Below are 25243 nucleotides of genomic sequence, written 5' to 3'. Positions count from 1 at the left end.
GATCCTCAATGCTCTTCAACTTTGTACTTGTTTGGCTTTATAAATATTTTGATATGAGCGTCACTGATGAATCTTACGTAGTCCCTTTGGTATCTTTCGTCCCTCTTTTATGTAGGCGAACCGCACGTCTGGCTTACTAAATTATAATCCTGGTACCTTTGATAACTATTTACACCACTTAACTGGGTCGGTGCCACTGCTGGTGGCCGTTTCGTCCCTGAGGGTATCACCAGCCCAGTAGTCAACACTTCGGTGTTGACATGAATATCAATAATGTGGTCATTTTTATAAATTGCCTAATTACAAAACTTTGAATTTTTCGAAAAACTAAGGTTTTTCTGATCCCAGACATAGATTACATTAGCTGTATTTGGCACAATTTTTGGAATTTTGAATCCTCAATGCTCTTCAACTTTAAGTTTGTACTTGTTTGGCTTTATATATATATTGATATGAGCGTCACTGTTGAGTCTTATGTAAACGAAACGCGCGTCTGGTGTACTGAATTATAATATTGGTATCTTTGATAACTATTTGAACTTACAAATTGTAATGCCCGCGTCACACTGTCCCGATTTTTATATACGATGGACACCCGAATGCTAAAATTGTAAGTTCGTACGAAGTTGGTCCTGATCTCGTTAAAATACCAAAAAGTGACCGAAGCAAGTACGATGAATAACGAAGTCTATACGAGGGTGCCGAAATTGTATCCGATAGCAAAAGATGGACATACGAAGGTTAACCGAAGACGGGTATTTAAGCTTCATATCTCAGCCGTAGCCTACACGATGGATCACGAAGGCTACACGATGGATTACGAAGGCTACACGATGGATTACGATGATGGCGCGATGGCCATACGATGTCTAAAAAATACGAACAGAATTTCGACAACATATATATATCGTTTCTGTACAAGTCTGCCACGCATGGCGGGTAATGGATCTTTTTGTCTAATTCTTATAAAACTTAGTTTATTATCCCTTCGCCTACTACATGTAAGTTGCGTGTAGATAAAATTGTTATGGACACTCTAGAACCAAAATGCTCAAAACTTGGTATATGGTGTTACTCGTTAAGAATATCTTAAGCGCTATTGACTTTAAAGTTCAAAGGTCAAGGTCACAGTGGCAGTTGTAATACAAGGCAATATCACCCTTGTGGACACTCTAAAACCAATATGCTTCAAAAGATTTTAACCACATTTGGTATATTGTTCCTCCTTGTAATGATCTGACATTTTTTACGTTCAAGGCCAAAGGTCAAGGTCATGCAGATGGACTTGTTTTTTCTCCTTGAAATAGCATAATACACAGGAAATTGGTTGCTCATTTTTTTACCTGCTAGTTCTAAAGACAATATTAAAGGTATTTCCAGTTACTAAATGTTTTGGTTGATTTCTAAAAAAATAGTTTATATATCAAATATGCATATTCAATTTACCATTTTCTGCATGTGTCATATACAAATATAGTGTCCATATTTGTCCCCAATATGTTACATACAAGGGGATGCAACGCTCGGCATTGCCTTGTTTGAACTGTAAAATGTGTGCACTAGTCTGAATAATCACCCATAATTATGCCCATGTTTACTGATCTATCTTAAAGGTAAGGTAATGGGTTCGTTGATCTTTTATTCAAAAAGAGCACTTTCCAGGAGAATATCACAATAATATAGACAAAAGGAAGGATGTGGGGAAAGCAACAAAGGCGGCAAAATATGACATATAGAAAACAAAATGGTTATGGAGTAAACATTCGTGTGACAACAACTCAGACGATACATAAAAAAATCAGAATAATGAATAAAAAGTTGGTTTCCCTATATACGTGTACCTGCAGTGTTGGTGTACGAGGCGCGTTTATTTAAAGGAACCCCAGCATGTAATGATATGAAACAATCCAGATGGAAAAGGCCTCAACATATCACTCTTATCATAACTAACGTGTTTGTCTTTTCGTGTTGTTGTTGTGAATAGAAGAAATTGAATATGTTCCGACATTGTCTAATATAAATTAAAAATTCTTTGTCACCTTTAATTATGTTACTTGACATAAAAAATGGACAAAAAATAATATTTTACTTGTAAAAGTAATCCTGATCCTGTAATAGCTGCTCTTCTTGGTTCCATTTGAATTAATAGAAACAACGCTGTCGCCTTTCTTGTTCTCATAGAATCATATGATATGAGCTCCATTTTTTGTGAACGTCTTTATCAACTGTCGTATTGGACTGACCAGTGCATATCGCGCATGGCACTTTAAATGTATTTTAGCGCGAAAATTAACTTACATTTAGCTGGATTTATTGCCGTCGTAGTTCCATCTTGTCGCCTTCGTACTTTTATTCGATGGCAACACGACGGGATTACGAGGTCTTCACGAAGTCGTGTTGCCATCGTAACCCTTCGGGTACCTTCGTGATTCATTCGTGTAGACATCGTAATGTCAAAACTACCCGATGGAAACGATTGAAACACGAATGCAATACGATGTGCAAAGATGCATTCCCGGTGACATTACGATATTGAGGATGGTGATACGAACTCAATACGAACCCTCAACATCGGGCGCACCTTCGGGGATTTTTTAACATGTTAAAAAATTTAGAACCCTTCCCGAAGTTGTCCCCGAAGGCTAGAAAAAGTGGCCGATGGTGAAAGATGGTTAAAGATGGCACTACGAAGAGCCCGATCTGGATACGATCAGCCCCGATTTTGAAAATTTCCATTATCGTGTTGCAGTCGGCGTAAAAATCGGGACAGTGTGACGCGGGCATAATAAATTTCAGTTCTGATATTACTAAGCTATGCGATAAAATTATGGGTTATCATATTTATCTAATCTATAAACACTTTTTTCATCGTCGTCAAGAATAAATACCCACTTTTAGTTTTTAAATGAAACTTATTCTTTACCTACGTACACAATTTACATGTATGCAATAGACTTTGATGTCGCTTAATTCTATCAAAGTTCTTCCTTGTATATCTACGTAATCCTCTTATAAGACATTGTTTTACGATTACATACATTGTATTGATCTTTGTTTTATATTTAACATTTAGTAAGATGCTTAAACTGGTTACCATATTTTACGCATCTTATATAGTAAATATTGTTAACTTGATATAATTTTATGTTCATAATCATAGCACCAATGTAGTACATAAGGAATTAGGCTATCTGTCGACGTAGAAATTGTTTCTTAGTATTTTTATGAAACTATCCTGCAATATGTTGCATAAGCTGGTTATTCTAATAACCTTAATATAATTGAAACTGTATAATCAAACGGATTATGTCTCATACTAGCTAAATTTTCTTCTCGTTATCGCGTTTGAGATACAGGGGTATCATTGATAGATACTCTGCGTTAAAAGAGGGACGAACGATACCAAAGGGACAGTCAAAATCATAAATAATAAGATATCAGTACGATTTTATTTTGTTTTCAAAATTATTTCTTTCATATTTATATTTTCAAGAAATAAGTGGAATATAAAGTATGCATAGCGTGTGAAGGAGTACTCGGAAAACCAAAAGAGTATTATACTATTTACCGCGCAATACCCTCATGGGAAGTCAAGGTTGTATAAAAAAAAACTCGTTCTCGAGTTTGATATCTGTCTAGCTCACGTGGTTGTCTCTATTTTCCATTAGGGTTGAACTAGTCTGTGTTGATAGGTGCAAGTTGCTGTGGCGTTTAACCTTTAAGACAATTTCACTTATCTCCTTTATATTCTACAGCTGTTATTTTGGAAGTATTCAGCCGTTTTGTTTATCCGTAAATCAATACACCAATAATGTTAAAATGTTAAATGTTTTTTCCTTATTGACGGTTTATTGAGTTTTGAACTGCGCATATTGTGTTGCGTGATTTTCTCTTAATAAGAGAACGTTCTTATTCTAAAAAGATAATTTGGCTAAAAAAGGCAAGGCGATGAAGTACATTGTGTGTGTCTTTACAGCGATTCTATTTTTCGTCGTAGCTTATACGTCTGGCAAAGAGACAGGTATGAGCTTTAGCCACAAGAGTGGTTTGTCATCAATATGTATAAATGGAAAATGTAAAACCGACGAAAACAGGGGGTTTGTTTCATTAGAATGTAAGGATGGCAAATGTAAGAAAGAATATTCTAATACGGTTTGTCATGATGGAAAATGTACCCATATTGAAAATCCCGGATCTAAAGAAGACATTGCTGAACCAAAGTTTCCAAAGTTTCCGGATATAGGAGATGCATTTAAGTTTTTAAACTTTGGTGGCATAGGATTACCAACTGGGGAGTGTAAAGACGGACAAATTGATAATATGTTTTATGTCAAGCTCTTTAACACATGTTATAAAACAATCTGTGTAAATGGATTATGGAAGGACAAGACTGTCCATGGACCTTGTTATGAAGGTTGATAACACATATTTAATGTGAGTTGTGTCACTCGTTATATATTTAATTTTTGGTGAATTATTTTAAACTTGTTTATGTATGTATTCGACAAAGTCTGTTAGACCTTTTGAATTTGATAAGGTCAATTGATGTGCTTATATGTAATGTAAATTATGTATGTAAATTATAGGGATGTTCTTGTCCCAGGCGGATAACCCTGGCCGTATTGGTCACAACTTTTTGGAAGTTTTGGTTCTCAGTGCTTTTCAACTTTGTACTTGCTTTGGTTTTCAACTTTTTTCAACTGTGCGTCACTGGTTTAGTCTTGTGTGGACGTAGCGCAAGTCTGGCGTATTAAAATTTTAACTTAGTACCTTTTGTTGATTATTATTCGTTTGTTTTTCTGTCCTTTACATGTATTTTATCCCATTTATTTGTATTGTAGTCCTGTTATGTAATGATGTCATTTTAATGTAAATATAATTAACATTGCCATTAAAGCGGGAGGTTTGGCATGCCACAAAACCAGGTTTTATCTTAAAATGCCCTGTTCCAAGTCAGGGAAATGGCCATTGTTATATTATAGTTAGTTTTTGTGTGTTACATTTTAATGTTGTGTTTCTGTTGTGTCGTAGTTCTCTTATATTTGATGCGTTTCCCTCAGTTTTAGTTTGTAAACCAGATTTGTTGTTTTTTCTCTATCAATTTATGAATTTCGAACAGCGATATACTACTGTTGCCTGTATTTAAGGGTGTTCAATATGTAGTCAATGTTTTTTTAACAGTACTTTAAATGACATGGAGAGGGTTATTTCAGAACATTTTAGATTCTGTGCTTAAGATTGGTAACAAAAGAAAGAAAGTTTAAACAGTTCGACGCCTTTTGTAATTTCTTTTTAATTGTTTATGCATCCTTTTTCTTTTAAATAATAACCTTGAAATCAGACGTTCCAAAAAGAATCTTCTATTTGTGATACTTTTTTTCTTACTACTAAGACATTAACGTATTTCGTTTTAATTTATAGCAACTATTTTTAAACTATATGCATATGGGGAAAATAAGTTAGTTTATGAATCTGAAATCCACAATGCTGATAAATGATGTTTCAACATTATTTATTTGTGTATCTTATCTATTTAATGATTATTCAAATACTGTTACTTATATATAACAAAATCGGCAGGCTAGTTGGATGAAATAATACCAATAAATTTGTAAAATATATATCAAAATGTAAAATACCGTTGCTTTTTTGAAAGCCTACGATAAGGTTGTTTGTATTTTGTGATATTTTATTCACCCCCTTTGTTTTTTCTCTAATGCTTTTTTTGTTACAGTACTTGTTTTATCAAATGAGGACATGTTTGAAGCTTTGTTTAACTATCTTTTGTTGTATAGCAGGTGACGTAAATTCAAAGCTGTTTGTTGGGTTTTTTTTGTCCAATAATTGTTTTTTTTTTCTATCATGAATTTGTTCTTTTGTCATTTCGAGTTTACCTTTCGATCGGGGTCTTTTAGGCGGTAAATTTTCCCATTATTTATACATTTAATGTAATATTTTCATCACCCGGAAACGGATGTTGATAATAATATGTGATCTAGCACTGTTAAACACGCTATTATTCAGCTATTCTCATTTTCGTCTTATTCGAACACATTGAATTAGTATCGATCTATGGACACTTGCGTATTATTATTTATTAAAGTTATGCTATTAAAACGGTTGTATTGATATATCAACTTGGTATCACATAATTATACTTATCTTTTCAGATAGAAGAACACCATATAGAGAGGTATATCGTCTATACAAGAGACAAAGATTTTCATAAATTAAAGTTTCTTTTGAATTATGATGTTTGTTATTTCATGTTACAAATTCAATATCTACATAATTGAACACACGAAACATCTTGAAGAACGAATAACTGCATTAAAATAAAAAAAGAGCGACTATCCAGAAATCTCAAACCCACGTGATAAAATACAGACCACGATAACATAAAAATTCAAAACAATCAATAGAACAAGTAATATCCAAAGCATAACAGGACAATAACAATGTCATGCAAAGAAAAATCGACTATTACATCAATTGGTCATATCAGATGATACAAAATAAAACAAATGCAGACAAACACACAGAAACGATAGCCCAGTCATTACGATATTTCCATATAATTAGTCAGTGAACAAAAGTCAGAGTCACAGCATCTCAGACAGTTTGGATAAAAATAACCAATGTTCAAATGACAATTACGTCAAAATATGTCATCTAAATATGCAAAAACAAACGCATTGGGTACTGTTATTTCTAACTTACCCTTACATCTTATAGTGACAAATTATTGCCAAATCTTCGATAGTCTGCATCTTTTGTTTGAGAAGTGAGAATAGAAAACACCTGTGCTGTTGAAAATCTTCGACATAAATTATTGTTATAAATAGTTAATCTCATCCAAACTCAACTGTAAAATTACCAATAAAAATTAATTGTTAAAGTATCTGCGGTATTATTCATTTCATATTTGCATACAACTGACGGGAAAATGTACAGAAAAAAACTCCAACTTCAAGTTCATATATATAGACAGAGACATATATACACATGTATGTCTCTGATATAGATGATTAAAATTACTGAATAATTGAAAGTTTGGGGACTACTATGAACGGATCTATCCCATGGAACCAAAATAAATATACACCATATAAAACTGATTCATAGCTTGACTTACATCAAGAAATTGACGATAAAGGACGGTTGAGAAAACAACTAAAGGACAAAGAAATCATTTAAGCATCCCAATAATGAACTTTCCATTTCTATATAGCCACATTCCTATTGTGTTTGCATATGGAGTACATGTCTCTAAACTGATATTATATTACAAAGCTTAGACTTTTGAATGAAAACGGGGGGTTTGTAAATCTGACCTCAATCCAATTAAGAGCAGAAAATAGCCAGGGCTATCAATGGCTCTTATAAATACACAACGAAACAATCCCACACCGGAGGCGAGTTTCGGCTGACTCGTGAGCAATTAGCTATTTAGCAAAGTAGCGCCAAACAAAAGTCCGAAACATATAAAAGAACCAAAACCAGAATGTTTTTTTTAATTTTTTTTGTCCTTTTCCCCTTTATTGACAGTTCGTTTTCAATATTTCAGTGTGGCTATCCTTTTGGTATATTCCGTCTCACTTATATAAATAACCCTCTGGTATAATTAAATTGGCTTCTATTAACAATAAGCCTTGTTAACTAATGGGATGTGAGTAACTAATTCAGTGAGGAGCTGAAAGAACTCTAAAAGTATGATTTTACTTGACTTTTTTTTATAGAAAAGGAACAGAAAAATATAATTCAATTTTTTTTTTTGGTTTGTATTCATTAAAATGTAGGTGTTCAAACCTGTGTTTCTTGTACAAAATAGTTCATAATACTCACCAAAGGTTTGTAATCATAGGCTATGAAAATGAGAATAACAATTTTTGTTTATTAAATATGTGCCTCATAAGTGCTATTTCGAGTATACTTTCATCGGGAATGCTCAAACCCAAGCAGCTGAAAGCAGAATTGAAATTTTTAAGAGCTTTAAAATATTTTTGAAAAAATGCAAAAAGATGTGTTCAATCTGACTGAAGACATATGTGCCCAGGGTAGATAAACCTCGGTGTTTCGAATTGTTTCAACGTTTAAAATATCAGTTTTACAGAAAATGACAGGAATAATGATATTTCATGCCAGTACAGTAGTGCTGATTCCTGGGTTATAGTGTTTTTATTTGTCTTTGTATATTTTTAACCTTAACTACTCAGTACATTATTGGTCATTTACTTTTGGTATTTATAATGCATCGTGCCATTGTGTTATTGTGCTATGGTCAGTTTTTGTATTCTTTTCTTTCTGTTATGCTTATTTGATTTGTCTACAGAGTTATTATCTGACAGTTTGTTGTAAATTTTCTTTGTTGACATAGTTGTTTGTTTTAATAGTGAATAAGATTGTAAAATAATGTTAACTGCTGTTCCCCTATTTTTGACATTTTACTATAATGTCTGTTTGATTTTCTCAAACACAGTTGTCAATATAATAGAATTATATGAGACTGTCGTACAATTGAGAGGTTTAGCTGGCTATAAAACAAGGTTTAAACCACACTATCTGCAAAAGGAAAAAGAAATAACGCTTTCTTAGTTAGTCGACAACAAATGTTTTTATAGAAAATGATAACAAGGAACTGTCAATTTTTAAAAACAAATGGAGGTTCCAAAAACGATGTTGTATTTGATCGGTGCGATGCATTCTATTAATTCAACAGAAGCAATTATAAGGTCTACTGTGATTAATGTGAGATATTGTGAAATCTTCACCAGACAATAACCGTGTTTGATCAGATTGAAAGGTTATTATGCAGCGCTGTACGGTAAAGTTCGATACCGGAAATGGCTTAAATGAAAGGTAATAACTTGGGGGAAGGCCACTCTGAAAGGAATTTCTAGGAGTTAGGTCCATTCGGAAATTGTTGGGGGTTCACAAAAGTACTGTTAAGGAAAAAAAATATGTATACACCCCATATTCTTTCGGTAAGCCTCGCCAGCGCTGTACGGTAAAGTTCGATACCGGACATGGCTCAAATGAAAGGTAATAACATGAGAAAGGCCACTCTGGAAGGAATTTTTGAGAGTTAGGTCCATTCGGAAATTGTTGGGGTTCAAAGTTGGTAGGTTTTTACAATAAATTTTTTAGGAGAAGTGGGGGCTTTCCATAAATATTTCTTTTGATATATTTTAAATGTTTCTAGTGTGAAGGTTATATTTCTCTATTATTTTAAGAAATATTGTATATAAAATACGTCTTTATAATGTCGCTTAATTAATAAAACTATATTTTACATAAAGACAATTATGCAACTTACATAAGGGATTATATTCGAGGACAATGAGAATTTACGACAGCTTGAAGGGGTCATAAAACGATTTCTTACTGATTTTTTCAATCCTCTTAACTCTCATTTTTGTTTTAATGATTTTCAAAAAATTTGAATTTTGAACCGACTGCTCACAGCTAGTTGGATATAGAATATCGAACCGGCGGCTAACTGCACATATATTAGTTATGAAAAAACTATATATTTCTATACACATTGACACCAATTAATATGCCGCATTTAGAAACCAAGCTAGTGAGTGCTTTCAGTTACTGACGTCATTTGTGTTGGTTTGTTCACATTTACTGAAGGCTGAACATCTGTGGTCAATTAGACGTTAAAAAATAATACATATCGTATTGGTAGCTAGAATTTTGAAAAAAAGTTGCTGCTATCATTATTGGTATTTCAAACGGACTGAAATCCTTTGAAAATCACTACAAGCCGTGAAATTGTCGAATTCCGCTCTTAAATTACTTTAAACTTATATTTTGAGATTTTTGGAACGTTCGAGCCTGTTATAGTTTTTGGGTTTTTAGACATATCATCAAAATTGGCTGCTGGAAAAAAGTGGCTGCTATCTTGATTAGCTGCTAAAAGTGGCTGCTAGCTTGAGTCTAGTGTCCATATCAGTTTCACGACTATTTCGAGGCCCTGTTCCATATGTCTTGGTCCAGAGATTTTAAATTAATAAGCAATGTTGCTGTACATCGGAATGTCTTTTTACGAATATTTTGTCGAATTATAGGCGAGACATATCTCTTTGTCAACAGTTTGTTTTCTTAACCGTCATCTTACTTTCTTAAATTAAACAATCCATCTAATGTAAATCTTTTTTATAAATGTAAAAATAATATACGAGTTGCTTGGCATTCATGTGTTATGACATAATGTATAGATTAGCCAATAAGCAATAAGTTATGATATAATTTTCAGAGAGAAAAAATTGGGCTGTTCAAAGTCAAAAATATTGGTTGCCACAGCATTATAATTTTTGTTATGTTTTGACGAGTGCTTTTTTATAATTTGAAGCTTGTCATCGAGTATAGGCTTATGTCAATCGTTGTTTGTCTTTTTGTGTCTATTTGGTTAAATATGTGTGTTAATGTTGCTATTTGCATGATCTTTGCTATTTAGAATCGTACGCATGTAAAGGTTTTATTAAACATGCATTCTTTATAGCATTATTAAAGAAAAAGACCAATGAAAAATAGTGTCTGTTCGACGTTAGTTCAATTTAAGCTAAATGCTGAAAATGATGACAAGCTGTCGTAAAGATCAACGTTTCCTTCAACATTTCTAACGTTAATAGCATCACCAACATGAAGTTCAACCACCGCTGTTCCTGTCCCTGAATCACAACCACTTGAATAGCCTACGTAATATACCATGAATTGCCGATTGTTTCTATAAATTGCAAATCTGTTACCGCTGCTTAAACAACTCATTACTGTAACAAGGATTATATAAAGTCCTTTCTTCTCACAAATAAAAGTTCCAGTATTCTTAATCGAAGACACGTTAGATATTCCAAATGAGGATTTGATGGCAGGGAATTTAAGCTGGTAACCAGCTGATTTAAGTCCATGTCCTGCACCAAATGCTGTGAAACCAACTGAAAAAGGGTATATCATATCAAATTATTTACTTCAAATTGAAATAGTAAATAAGCAAATTAATTTTTATTTTCAAATATATATCTAAGGAATTAAAATAAAAAAATACCTGAAAAAGTTCTTAAATTCTGAATGTTACGTTACCCATATAATAGTACCAAAAGGAATTTTTATCATCGGATATACCATTGGGACGTTTAATCCGATATCCTGTTTTTGGAGATTGTCGCCCTATCTACACATATATATAAGAACCCCTGCAATAATTTACCACCACTAACTAATAAATGTTTAAACCTCCATGTGTCGCTACATATCGTATTGAGTTATCGATAATCCTTAAATGTGACAATATCTTTATTCAAATTCTAAGCTTTTTCAAACAATAAAATGCATCTACCTTGTGAGAGCTCTCAGTAATAAAGATCGACAAACTTACCATATTCGTTATTTTCCTGAATCTGTCGTGTATTATTATCAATTTTGGCTATTAGAGTTTGCTGACTATTGTCAACTAATACCTTAATACTAGCCATTATAAGGCTCTGATTATTTTCCATAGATTTGGCATTGCTCTCAAGTACGATAATTCGTTGTTTACTTGTGTTTTGGTCATTATGCATTGCAATCAAGTCCTGGCTACGGGCCTGGTTACTGACAATTACGGATTGGATATCGGCTGTCAATGTTTGAACCTTCTGTTTAACGTTGCTTAATGTCTGAAGTTGGTCGATAGATTTAACTTGTTTAAGATTTATAACTTCATGTTCCAACATCGAGGTCTTATTTTGAGTAGAAGCCAACTCCTGCTCTAATTTTAGTTTCATGGATTCAAATTTCGAAGTAAGCTCCTGATATTTCGCTTCCAGTTCCTCTGTCTCATTCTTTGGTTTCGTCATCGGTGGTTGATTTGACACGCTTTGACAAGTGTTGCACTGCTGCGCCAATGTATCAAATTTTGCCTCCAAATTTAAGACATATTGTTGCAACTGCATTCTCGTTTTTCTTTCATCAAGAAAGAATCTAAATAATGTTTCGTAGTGATCATCAGTCATTAGTCCATTTTTAGGTGGTAATGATGTACTGGAATCAAGCAGAAAAGCACTAGAAACGGAGAGGACGCAAGATAAAAGCAGAACTTTCATGAACATACCGATAAGTATATCTCTGTGCGTACAAATGTGTTATCAATATGTTTATATTTAGAAACCTGCATTGATAACCTTTTTATCTCAAAGTACAAGATTCACTTGTTAAAATTCTTGTCTGTAAAGGAATTCAGTTATCCAGTATTATAGTTTAAAGTATGATTTATATATAGAAAAGGAGAGCGTTGGACCTTCGATAGCATATTAAACTCTGCCTGGAATTTACTGACTGACATTTAAAGGGGCATTTAGCTATTAAATTTATGTTCACCGACTCAAATTCTCACATTTGATTTATGAAACACTGAAAAAAGTATATCCAAACAATGGAAATTCAGCCTAAAAACAATTAACAACGCATGGACTCTGTGATATGTATCAACACTTGGTGTGTATTTCATTTACGACGCCATCTACTTTACCATCGAGATGACCTCCTAAGGGAGCTACCATTTGATTTTTATGGGGGGGCTAGGATGAAAAATTTTGTCCTGCTTTTTTTTTTAGTTGTAATCTCTGTCCTGCCTTTTTATTTTTTACTCTATTCGGTCCTGCCTTTTTTTTTTTACTAGTTATCCTGACTTTTTTTACACAAATTGTCATCCTGCCTTTTTTTTTTACCAAGTTGCTCATCCTGCCTTTTTTTTTTACTCAAAACTCCTGTCCTGCCTATTTTTTTCAAATTTCATCCTAGCCCCCCCATAAAAATCAAATGGTAGCTCCCTAAGACTTCCCGATATGAAAAACGTAAATATACATAGATATTGATCACGTACAGTATTGGATTTTCCTAGGTCTCTTTGATTTCATGTTACAGTTGAAGAAATGTGTTCATCATCGTTTTTACCTGTATAAGAATGGTTTTTTTTGTGGATCGAGTTAGTCAACGAAATAGTTCACCCTTGTTTCTCTTACAAAGTTGAAATTATTATCCTTTTGATAGCTACAAACGCCTGGTACATGCGTTTTCAATGTCCAGATAAGGGAACATGAATTCACATGAGGTCGAATCATTGCTTTGCAAGCCAATAATATATCAGCGATTTTTTTTGTATGTCATTTTCAATTCCGAATTGTCTGCTTATAACGAAATATTGCAAAATTCCGCGTTTATTGATTCTTGAAACAAAAAGAATCCGATGTTAAGTTTGTGTTTAATTCGTAGCTTATCCTCCCTACAATGTGTTTTGTTTAATTTAGTTATCAATCAATTGTGCTTGATAAAATGATATAATACATGTATGTAATATATGTATATACGCTTAAAAGTAAATAGATACTTTAAATCATGTACAAACATAATGGCAATTTAAGCTGTCTCCGTGATTTTATCTAGATGTATGATTATTGTATAAAGTTTAGTTACTGATAATGGTAGTTCCATTCATGATGGAAAAAGAAATCCTTGAAAACTTAATTTAAAAGTACTTTAACCATTTAGGCGCTTAATGATTATTACAGTCAATTGGTAGTAATCCTGACTTCATAGCAAATAAGATTTCGTAAAACGGAAATTTGTGAACTTTGATCTCAATAATGGAAACAACAAGTAAATTAAAATTTCTTCAAAACAATTCATCAGAAAACGTTCTAGCTTCAAAATGTGTTATAAGAAAAGTATCTAATGGTAATTCTAAAGTTCTTTCGTCCCCTTTTCTCTCCTTTTTGTAGTAATAGTAGAATATAATTTAAAAGAATATATCAAACGTAATAGAAGTATAATTTATTCAAAGCTATTTATATCAACAAAAAACACAATTCTGCTATAAGCAGTCTGTTTCAGTACTCCACAGCTGTGATGTACATGTCTTTAATCCGATATTATCCTTAAATCAATAAAGAAACGATGTTAAAAGAACTGCTTATGAACGGTTAGCTAAATACCAACAAAATACGCAAATATGACTTTGAGTCATTTGCTCGTTTATAAATGACACGTATATGATACTTTTTTAAAAGAAAAAAAACGAAGAAAAGATGCGGTACAGTCTTTGTTATATTCTAGTCTTTCTAGCCGTTGTTGCTTGGACTTCCGGTTACTCAAGCAGTCACAGTAGCAGTAGTGGATCCTCTACCAGCTGTGTCAACGGAGTATGTAACACTGTTGAAGATAAGGGTGGCGTACACTGTGAAGGTGAGGATTGCAAAAAGCAATATTCCAATACTATTTGTCATGATGGGAAATGTACCCATACCGGAAATGCTAATCCAGGAGATTTCCCGAAAGATAATTTCAAGGATATGAACATGGACGATATGGGTTTTGGTGACGATGACTTTGGTGATGATTTCGGAGATTTTGGAATGGATGATTTGTATTGAAGATATATACATAGTAAGTTGTTATATAAAAAAAAATATGCGGTATGATTATCAATGAGACAACTCTCCACCAAAGACCCAATAGAAGGTAAGCAACTATATGTCCCGTTGGACCGATAAAACTCGCTATGAAACAGAAGAACCAAACTTTACATTTTCTTACAATGTATGAATACATGTATTATATAATTTCAAACAGTAGGATCCGTTTATGTTTTTCAGAAAAGTTGAGGATGTTCGAAGTGTTTGAACACTGAGTAACAGTATGTTTCGTGGGTGCGATTTAGATCGATTTATACGTAGATTTTTTTTGTCCTTTATAAAAACCGATATTGTTTTTTTTTTTTTTTTTTTTTATCTTAGTGAAAGTGTACCAAAGTTTGAGTAATCTATCTTAATGCAAGAAAATCACTGTAGCACAGGCTACAAAGGTAAAATACTTATACTGCCATTAAAAGATTGATCATCATTTCGAAATAAATGTGAAGATAAAGCCTAAGTGTATTGGGTGATGTCTGATATACTGTAGATGTTTTATAGAATAATCGGATATATTTGAAAATAAATGCATTTTTATGTAAAAGATGCAATGTTTTGTCGATGCGTGTAATTATTTGAAGTTTAGGAATATAGAAATGATATAAAAATAAAAAAGATGTAGTTTCCTTGTAATAAGACAAATCTCTGCAATTGTAGACAAACTGGCGTAGAAGGGCATCAGATACATTTCACCGTTGACCTACTATAAAAACAACGGAAAATATGGGACACATATGATACCCCGCTTGCATATAACATTATAAATGGACATAATTAGATACTTGTAACTGTACAAGTGACGCCACCAAAATTCATCATTATCTGTATTGTATGGTAATGAGCATTGTGTATAAGTTTTATAATATTTATTGAGACAAACTAAAGTTAGATCACGGAAACCAATTTTGGGATGGAAATTTGGACGTGTAACACTCAATATGAGATTGGCAATTACTGTTCGAGTCTCCTCTGCCTGAATAATGCACCGCTATATAAAGCTGCTTTCCCCTTCCGAAGCACCTGAGATTACCTTCAGTTTTTTGTGGGGTTCGTGTTGCTAAGTTTTTAGTTACATGTATATCTATGTTGTGTTTTTTATTTATTGTTTGATTATTGGTATTTTTATTTTATAGCCATGGCGTTGTCAGTTTATTTTCGACATAGGAGTTTGAATGTCCCTCTGGTATCTTTCGCTTCTCTTTTTTATATTTTACTAGTATTTACATTTATAATGGGCATGGAACGTTTATTTTTAGATAAAGAAGACGTCGATGGATCAACACATGAAAAGATGCAAAATAAGTTATTACCAGAAATAAAATATGTCTTCAACTTTCGTACTTGTCCTGAAAGTGACGTGTAAAATCGAGACAACTCTCCACAAGGGACCAAATGACACAGAAATTAACAACTATAGGTCATTGTACAGCCTGTTACAATGAGCAAAGCCAATACCGCATGTCAGCTATTACAGGCCCCGAAATGACAGTGTAAAACAATTCAAACGAGAAAACTAACGGCCTGATTTATGTACACATCAACAAACGACAACCACTGAATTACAGGCTCCTGACATGGGACAGGCACATACATACAAAATGTGGCGGGGTTACAGCCGATTTTAATAAGTATGTAGCTAAAGGTAATATCTTTTGTTAGCTTGCTTGCTAGCTGAACCATGAAGTCATTGTTAGTTTATTTAATCTACCCTCCTTTAAGAGTAGACTATTCCGACAGATAAACAATCTATCTCTGTGTAGGACTAGGCTACTTTGAAAGGAGGATAGTATACCTAACAATGATTGCACGGTTCAGATATTGCCTTTAGCTACATACTCATTGACATCGGCTGAGAACATGTTAGCCGGATCCCAACCCTCCCCATACCTGGGAAATGGTGTAACAGTACAACATAAGAACGAACTATCAAAATCAGTTGACAAGGCTGCACTCATCAGATGGTTGCAAATAGAAATACATCTAACAATAACACAGAGTAGAAGTTTGTTACAATCAGGTAAATTGGTTGATCATTGGTGTTTGCTTCAAACCATTTAAGCGCAATAGGCTCTATCGCGGTGACAGTTATGCCTTACATAGTCAAGTTTATGGCAATGATACTTCAAAGACGTAAATTAAGTCATATTAAACAATACAGTAAAACATAAGACCTAGAAAAAATACTTAAGACTTAAAATGTAGTAAACACAGTTCTTAACGAAGGAGGAGATCATTTATCAGGAGTGGATCTAGGGTTGTAGTTGATATTTATGCCTTGTCAACCACTGATACTAAAGTTCTTTTCTGTCAACACTCTTATCGTTGTGCCAATAACCGTATTTCATCTCCAAAATTTACCACGTCATCCTGTCCAACAAATAATCTTGCTGGTGATAATTCGTATGTTAAACAATTAACAGTCGGAGAAGTCTGTCGAATTGAGGCCTCTCAAATAAGGCTAAGTTGTTCATGCTTTACGGTATCAAATTTCTAATACAGCTTAGCAGTCTATTGATTAATCATTGGCTTGAGAAAAAAACATCATCTAATCCATTAAAAAGAATAGAAACATTTAAATGTGCTATGATTTTTACACACATATATTAAATATAACAATTTATATCTAATTGGCATGTTGTAAAACACAGTTATGGTTTTGATATGTCGTACCTAGAATAAATTGTTTGTAAATGTTGTCATTGACATGTATGGGGAAAACAAATCAAGTTGAGAATCGAAACGGGAATGTATTAAAGGGATAACAACCCAACCAAAGAGCAAAAAAACATCCCAAAACCACCAAAGGGTCTTAAACATAGTGAGAAAATCCCGCAGCGGAGGCGGGTTTAAGCTGAACCCGCCTTACCCAAATATTTTACTAGACTAACAAAGACCAGATGCTCCTAACTTGGGACTGCCACATAACGCGTTGGGAGTAAACATGTTTTGTGAGATCTCGCCTCTTATACTTCTAGCCAATGTGGATTAAACAAAAGAAAACTAAAGTGGATTATATTATCTGTCGGTTTCATTCCTTTGATAGGTTCCATATTAGAATAACTCAATTTAGTGTATAACAGTTTCTTACTCATTGCATATAAACATATTGGTATTTGAGTAGACTAAAAAAATGGGGGTACACTTTTGAAAGTACATAAAAATATAATTTACAATAATCTGTTTGCCCAAAAAATGGGCCCCTTGCCAGCCCGGCTCCTACACTAGTGAAATTATGATTTCAACTTAACATTTCAAAGGATAATGCACCTAATGGCGCCGCAGTAGATTGTTTTTGTCTTTCGAGGGAAAATGGAGCATTCAACAGGGTATGACATATTTTCCACTAGTTTCTTCTTCACTTTATAAACGATGAATTTGATCATAAGCTCTTTTTTCCTTTGTAAAGACCAAGACGCAAATTTTGAATTATAAAGTTTTTACTTGAGGTTTTCAAAAATATTTTGTTGACACATTAAGACTGCTGCTGACAATGATGACAGGAACACCTGATAATAGTCAAGGTAAACTGAATTTCATTTTATTTCTATCTCAAGTTATTAACAATTTTGTATTACATGTTTGTCATATTCATTAATACTGTAACAGTTTAATTATCCTGACTTTTTGTCAGATTGTTACTTTTTTTTCTATTTTGAAGGCAATTTTGTTTTCATTCATTATAATTATGCTTCATTTTTAGAAAAGTGTATGTCAACATGTTTTTGTTTTCCTTGAGAAGCTGAAATAAATAAACTAGAAGGTTATTTCAAAACAACCATTTAAAAAAATCTTTTTTAATATGTTAATCTACAGTAATTTGAGTTGTTTTATAACTTTAGTTTTCCCTCTCAATGCTCATCCAAATATAAAGCATTTATTTACTAAATTCCTTTAAGTTTTAAAAAAATCCGACAAACCTCTGAAACAGAATAAGGCCATCACAGTAAATTGCTATTTTTTCTACACACATTGTTTAATATTTCATTATGTATAAATTTATAATTTTTAATAAACTTAGTCATTCAACAAATGGACTTAAATGTAAAATATATTTAATCATGTTTTTGGATATGAAAATAAACGTCAAACAGTCAGAATCTTCAATGAATTGAGAGTCCCAAAACATAATTCATTATAACGGAACATTTCCACTTCAAGCGCCAAATAATTTCACGTGCATATTTTATTCACAAACAAGAGTGTATTTAAATCCGAATTAATTGCAAACCCGTTTTACAACTTCTCTAACTAGTTTTGCACATATAAATAGCAAGCCAAATTCAAATTAAAATACAACGATATGATTAGCTGATAAATATAAGAGGGTCCAGAATGGGTTTGCAGAATAGAGAGAAATGGACTAAAAGGCAGAATAAAGACAAAATACAAAAAATAGAGAGAGAATAATAAGGTGCTGAAATATAAAGAATAGAGAATAATGGGAAAAACTTAAAAAGAAAAGAAAAAAATTGTGGCCACCAAATTTAAAGAAATTCAGAAATTGAGGACCCCAATCAGACCCTAACATAATGTGAAATCTGTTTACCAACTGGATATATAAATACATGAACACTTTATAGTACATTTAGCAGGAACACTTTATTGCACGTTTAACATCAGGGTATATTTCGACCGGCAGACGATGGACATGAAAACTTTCGCTGTGTTGGTTATATTTCTTACCATGCCATTTATGTCTATCCAGACTGAGACTGTATGTGAAACAGGAGAGTGTCTGTATGAAGGACAATGCTGGGAAAACTATCGAGGAATACAAACAACCGTTGAAAGGAATGTCCGTACCGGATGTCTGAAAGTTCTTGTCTGCAATGAAGGAATTGTCAGAGTACGGAATGTTTGTAGACATTGATGTAAGTAAATTTCCATTCTAATATGACGTCCTTATTACACTTTGTAAACAAAGCCGTGTTCTAATGAGCACACAATATGTTTGACACATGCGCACGAACTTACTGTTTATATTAACGTTATTTCCATCGTTATCCTTTAAAATATATACATTTTTAAAAGCACAGGGCCTCGGTTAGCAGATTAAAATTTTGTTAAGGTTCATCATAAGGAATTGAAAAATATGGCCGTGTTTACACCTCCAAAATTACTATGAGTACAGACAAACTGGTACATCCAGGAAAGTTTTAAGGCATGGCAGGAACTAGATATATAAAAGTTATATGAAGTCTACGTTTCAGAAAATTAAAAACTTACCTGGATTTTGATGTTCATTTTATTCCAGTCTGCAGAAGATAGCAAAATAAACAAACACCCGAGTTTCATTTGATACGGTCCACTCAGTTACACAGTTTAAACCTGTTAAATAACCTATTGTTTACAGGTGTCTATTGTCCATCTATTGTCCATTTAAATCAATACTACTCACAACATTGATTATATGAGGGGAGCTTCTCAATCGTTTTCACTACTTAGTTAATTTTTGCACCTTCTGCAGGAACGAAAAAAAAATGGATAGCAAAATCTAGAAAAATTTATAATTTTCTGAAACATAAAATGCATTTAAAATTTATATATCTAGTTCCTGTCATCCCTTAAAACTGTTGCAGGTGTATAGGTTAGTCTGTACTCAGAGTAAAATTTGGGGTGTAAATACGGCCATTTTAGCCAAAAGGTTATGATGAACCTTAATCAATGTTTTTAATTTATTTTTTATTATTTCCTGTCTATTTGCATTACTTTATTAACGTATTTAACGTTTCCATCACTATTTCTTTGTTTTCTGGCAATGTGACAGTGCTGTTTACTATCCATATCCGTATACTGAAAAATCCCAAAGGGATCTAAGTCGCCATCTTGAATTGCCTTTCCTACTTTAGACAAAAAATAATTAAAAATATTAATAAATTACTATATACCTTACAACAGCCCTCATTTTCTTCCGAAATTATTCTTCTATCACAAGCATAATTTGATTTGTGGATTAACAGAACCCTTACGCAGCTTCAGTTGCATTCGTGTCAGAATATTCAAATTTCCCGGCGAAAGCAACGTAACTGGCAAACATGTCGTTTTTAGTATAATAGACTAAATGGGAGATAACTCTTGTCATCGGAAACTGCCGAGTTGATGCGTTTACTACAACGATAACTCCTTATAAACAGACGAGTACTGTCCCCTGATTTATTATTACATATCGAGCGCAAAATTATTAACCATGTTAACGAATAGAACTTTTTTTCAAACGGGGTACCATAAATCATTGACTTTTTCGTAGACACATCAATAAAATAAAGTACTTAAAATATTGACACGTTCAATGGGATTTATAAGGTTTACAAACAGTACCAGGATTTAAAAAAAAAGGGGGGAGGGCCAGTTGGTAGGTCAACTTGGATTAATACTTTGAAAAAGTCTATTAATTTATCATACATGCATGTATTAAGTTCAATCAGAAGGTCCCTTTTTCCCATAGATACGCCTCTGATTATATAAGTGTTGTACTGCATAAATCCATGATGAAGTAATGCAAATAGACAGGAAATAATAAAAAAAAAATTAAAAACATTGATTAACAAAATTTTAATCTGCTAACCGAGTCCCTGTGCATTTAAGCAGCTAACATAAACTTTTATTTTATTTTTTTATGAAACAACATATATTTACCCTGCTCGTAGCTTTTAAACTTATCAAATATGAACTGCAATGCACAGACTCCTCGATGAGGAAACGGGAACAGCCAAACATTTTTACGGTAATTTCGTACGCTTCGACCTATAAAAATACTGTATTTGTCCTATTAGAATCGCTAACGCTCAGTATAAAATATCGACAAATATAATGCCTACCCATGTTAAAATGAGCATAGAGCATGACATGAAGGAATTATTTCTTAATTGACTCAAGACTAGGCTAAGCGGGAAGCGTTTTACATATCAAGCCGTTGTTTGTCATCACCAATGCAAGTAAATTTCCGGTGACTCGACTAAGTTACGCGGGAGGGTTTTTACATGTATAGTAACCCGTCGTTTGTAATGAGCGCCAACTACAATGCAGTGTATTACTTAAGTTCCATTGGTAACTCTCCTTGTATTTTTAATATTTGTATAAATGATTTTGTCGTATTTAGGACATATGATATATGTGAAAGGTAATTCTTGGCACTTTTATTAATGAAATGACTTATCATTCTGAATTATAACTTCTTCAAAATATGCAAAAGCAAAAATGAAATATAGAAATTATGTTTTTATCGTCCTTACAGCCTACGCTCCTTGTGGTCGAAATATAATGGCCTTTCTTCGGAGTTCATTGATTCTATAATGTTTTTCATTTAGTGTGACACGCGTATACCTGGGAAATCAAAATAGTTGAAAACCAAAAACTTGACAAATCTATTCTGCATTTTAACACGCAACTGGATATTTTAAACAATAGTTTAAGAGATCATTGAAATTTTTTTTTAAATATAAATTTTGATGGCATTGCAAATAGTAAGTCAACGTATTTTGTTCAGCTGGATAGAAATATAAATTTCCTGGAAAGTTTGTTATAACTTCAATATCTTCCCCAAATGAGTATTTATCCTTCAAATGAGATACTTTTCTAGTGTTAAAATACTCTTCCCCCCCCCCCCCCCCCATGCACAGTTTATACTAAAAACGGCAAGTGATCATAACAAAATCAGTTAATTTTCTATTACATGAATAATCATAACGAAAAAAAGGCAAATTTTCTAAAGGGCCCATTTCGCACTGGTTATCCCTATCCTGTTTTACTTTTAATGTGTATGAAATAAAAAATGGAAAACAACACGTTCAATAATTTATTGCGTCCGAAGCGCTTTTCTGGATTTACCTTCATCAGGAACGCTCAAAGCCAAACATTTGAAATCCGAAGATGTACAAGTACCGAAAATCGTTGAAGAGCTTTATGTCAAAAATACCTAAAATAAATAGCCAAATTCATCTAAAGCCAACTTTGCCTGAGGGAGTTGAAACCTTAGCTTCATAATAATTTCAAAATTTATAAACAGACAATTTTAGTAAAGTTTGTTAAATCATGTCAGTACCGCAGCACTGACTACTGAGCTGATGATACCCTCTGGGACTGATAGTCCACCAGCAGAGGTATCGACCCAGTGATGTAAAAAATGGAAAACAACACGTTTAATAATTTATTGCGTCCGAAGCGCTTTTCTGGATTTACCTTCATCAGGAACGCTCAAAGCCAAACATTTGAAATCCGAAGATGTATAAGTACCGAAAATCGTTGAAGAGCTTTATGTCAAAAATACCTAAAATAAATAGCGAAATTCATCTAAAGCCAACTTTGCCTGAGGGAGTAGACGAAACATCTTTTCTGCATAAAATCAAACGAATAATTGTTCACTGCTTGTGCAACTTTTTCTAAGTGATCAGTGATATTGTTTGCCTTAAATCAGTGGAGAATAAAGGCTTTTTCCCCTGGAGGAGAATCCCAATTTGAAAAAATAATGGCTTAAAATTATTCCCAAAAAGACATTTTTTTTCCCGAACAGTGCTGTCTCAGTAGAAATGAATGAAGTGCATGAATACAAACTGAAAAACACTCATTTAAACATTTTTCATGCCTAAAATGACTATACTTGCAGATTTGAGGGTCTATTTATGTATCATCACTGACAAAATGAGGTCTTATTTTAAAGCAGGGTTTGACATTGAAGTTTCAGTCAAATTCATGGTTAATTTAAATTTCCCAATTTGATGAAAATGACGCATATTTTCCCAATAAAAAAGGGTAGAGGTAGTTTAGAAAAAAGCCAACAATATCACTGGTGATGATATACCAATTAACGTAAATTATATCTTGCTTAGTAAACGTAATTTAGGTTGTATGGGAATTGTCTGCATCTTGTGAACTGTAAACTAACAGAGCACAATAGGTCTAGATGTTCAATCAAGTCAGACTTTCCCTATCACTATGCCTAATGTTACGAAGTATCAGCTATTTCATACTGTCCTTCATCTCATTTTCATGGTTTTAGCGACATATTATAGCGAACCCTATGATAGTTTTCCATAGATTCACCTGCAAGTTACCTGTCCATTTAAACTTTTGTAAGTTCTATTGTCCCATCTAACAAATACAACAGATATTGTTCTCTGTATAGTTTATTCACTCAGACCTTTAAATTTCTTCTAGGAGAAATATATCACTCATTGATTAATTTACCTGACCAAAAAATTATCTGTTTTTTTTATTGAAATACTTCTATAAACTCACATAAACTGTATGCAATTTTGTATTTATTCAATATATCATTAATATATTTTCAATCTGTTCAATATAAAATCTGATTTAATAATAAAAAGTTTATTTTAGACACATTATTTAGTATTTTCCAATGAATTTGCATGTTTTTGTTGTTGTTAATTTATAGACTATGTTTATGAAGACCTTAATTTAAAAATAATAATATTCAAATTTTTATTTATCAAACACACAAAAATATTTATTGAATATTTGATCAGAAATCAACTTTTAATTTTTAAATCATTATTAATATTGAACACATTAAAAACGAGTTTTTGGTATTGAATTAATACAACACCACATGCAGTTTTGTGAGTCCTTTCTTAGTATTGGTATAAGTATTTTTTCATCATTGACAGTTCAATTTTTTGTTCAGGTATATTAATCAATGAGTGATATATTTCTCCTAGAAGCAATTTAAAGGTCCTGGTGAATAAACTATACAGAGAACAATACCTGTTGTATTTGTTAGATGGGACAATAGAACTTACAAAAGTTTAAATGGACAGGTAACTTGCAGGTGAATCTATGGAAAACTATCATAGGGTTCGCTATAACTAGTCGGATGATTATGATATTTAAGTTGGTTCTCCGCTGACTACTACACTAAGCGTAATACAAAGAGATTCCAGTTTATGATTATGATCTAGTCCCCTCATCTCCGTCGATTAAGCCAGAACTTGTAAATAAGTATATTAAGATATCTATTCATCGCGGCTTTTATACGCCCGTCAGAATTTAAATGGGACGTATTATAATATACAAATGCCCGCCCGGCGTCCGTCCATCTGTCTGTCTGTCCGGCGTCCACATGTCGCACCGTAACTTTAGAGCCATTTATCCAAATTTTATGAAACTTAACATAGTTGTTTCTGATGATGCTAATCAAACGATCTGTATACTTTTGGTAAAAATAAGATTAAAACTTTTTGAGTTGCGGGACTTTATAAAAAATAATAATTTTAGGAGTATCTATTGAACAAACGCATTTATAACGAGCGATGAGGAATGTTATTTTGAACTCGATATCATGATGTCTGCCTTATATCATGTTTTTAGATCGGTTACAATCCAAACCCGAAAGTTACGTAATGGAAATCTAGTCGACTGCAATACACCGGAATGCTCTCACGGTCATCCGATGTAAAAAGTATTTGTATTTATAGTGTGAGTTCCTGTATTTCAAAAATATTGTATTTAAAGTAAACTATAGTGTTAATTTCTGTATTTTAGATATTCCTGATGTAGCCTACAATGATGAAAGAAAATAACAATACTAGAGAAAATACGACACAGACTTTAACAGTGCGCTCTTGTTGTTTCAACCACACAACTATTTATTTAAAGTAATAATATATATGTAATGAACGAAGTATACCTGTGATAATAAACAAATGTGCTACGATTTTGAATTAATTTTCTGTAAGGTCCAATATTTTAGACTGCGAAAATTGAAAATAACAAATGAAAAATGAAAATAATATTAAATGAAAAAGAGTAAAACAACATGTTTAAAAAAAAGAGAT

The 25243-nt window shown here is 32.9% G+C and overlaps 1 protein-coding gene and 3 long non-coding RNA genes across 4 annotated transcripts; 3 read left to right on the top strand and 1 right to left on the bottom strand.

The window, feature by feature from the left end:
• Window positions 1–3697: 3697 nt before the first annotated feature.
• On the top strand, window positions 3698–6250 carry LOC139524380 (uncharacterized). The gene is made up of 2 exons (XR_011664786.1): window positions 3698–4434; window positions 6171–6250. It is a non-coding gene; the product is annotated as an uncharacterized lncRNA (long non-coding RNA).
• A 3950-nt stretch (window positions 6251–10200) lies between these two features.
• On the bottom strand, window positions 10201–12104 carry LOC139522502 (uncharacterized). The gene is made up of 2 exons (XM_071315995.1): window positions 11384–12104; window positions 10201–10943 (listed from the first exon to the last, which is right to left on the bottom strand). The coding sequence occupies exons 1-2, from the start codon at window positions 12093–12095 to the stop codon at window positions 10561–10563; spliced, it is 1095 nt and encodes a 364-aa protein (XP_071172096.1). The 5' UTR covers window positions 12096–12104; the 3' UTR covers window positions 10201–10560.
• Window positions 12105–13977: 1873 nt separating this feature from the next.
• LOC139522501 (uncharacterized) lies at window positions 13978–15790 on the top strand. Its single transcript, XR_011664450.1, has 2 exons — window positions 13978–14427; window positions 15710–15790. It is a non-coding gene; the product is annotated as an uncharacterized lncRNA (long non-coding RNA).
• A 2924-nt stretch (window positions 15791–18714) lies between these two features.
• On the top strand, window positions 18715–25122 carry LOC139524377 (uncharacterized). The gene is made up of 2 exons (XR_011664785.1): window positions 18715–19324; window positions 24951–25122. It is a non-coding gene; the product is annotated as an uncharacterized lncRNA (long non-coding RNA).
• Window positions 25123–25243: the final 121 nt, after the last annotated feature.

Source organism: Mytilus edulis, chromosome 5, assembly GCF_963676685.1.
Source record: "Mytilus edulis chromosome 5, xbMytEdul2.2, whole genome shotgun sequence".
NCBI lineage: Eukaryota > Metazoa > Mollusca > Bivalvia > Mytilida > Mytilidae > Mytilus > Mytilus edulis.
Note: the sequence above shows the minus strand (reverse complement) of the source record. Positions and strands in the feature narration are given on the sequence as shown.

Bases quoted from the DNA above. Each gene is read 5' to 3' on its own strand.
- LOC139522502 (XM_071315995.1), bottom strand. From the start codon at position 12,095: ATGTTCATGAAAGTTCTGCTTTTATCTTGCGTCCTCTCCGTTTCTAGT. The intron at 10,944-11,383 runs GTAAGTTTGTCG...ACCCTTTTTCAG, and splicing joins TCAGGAAAATAACGAATATG to TTGGTTTCACAGCATTTGGT.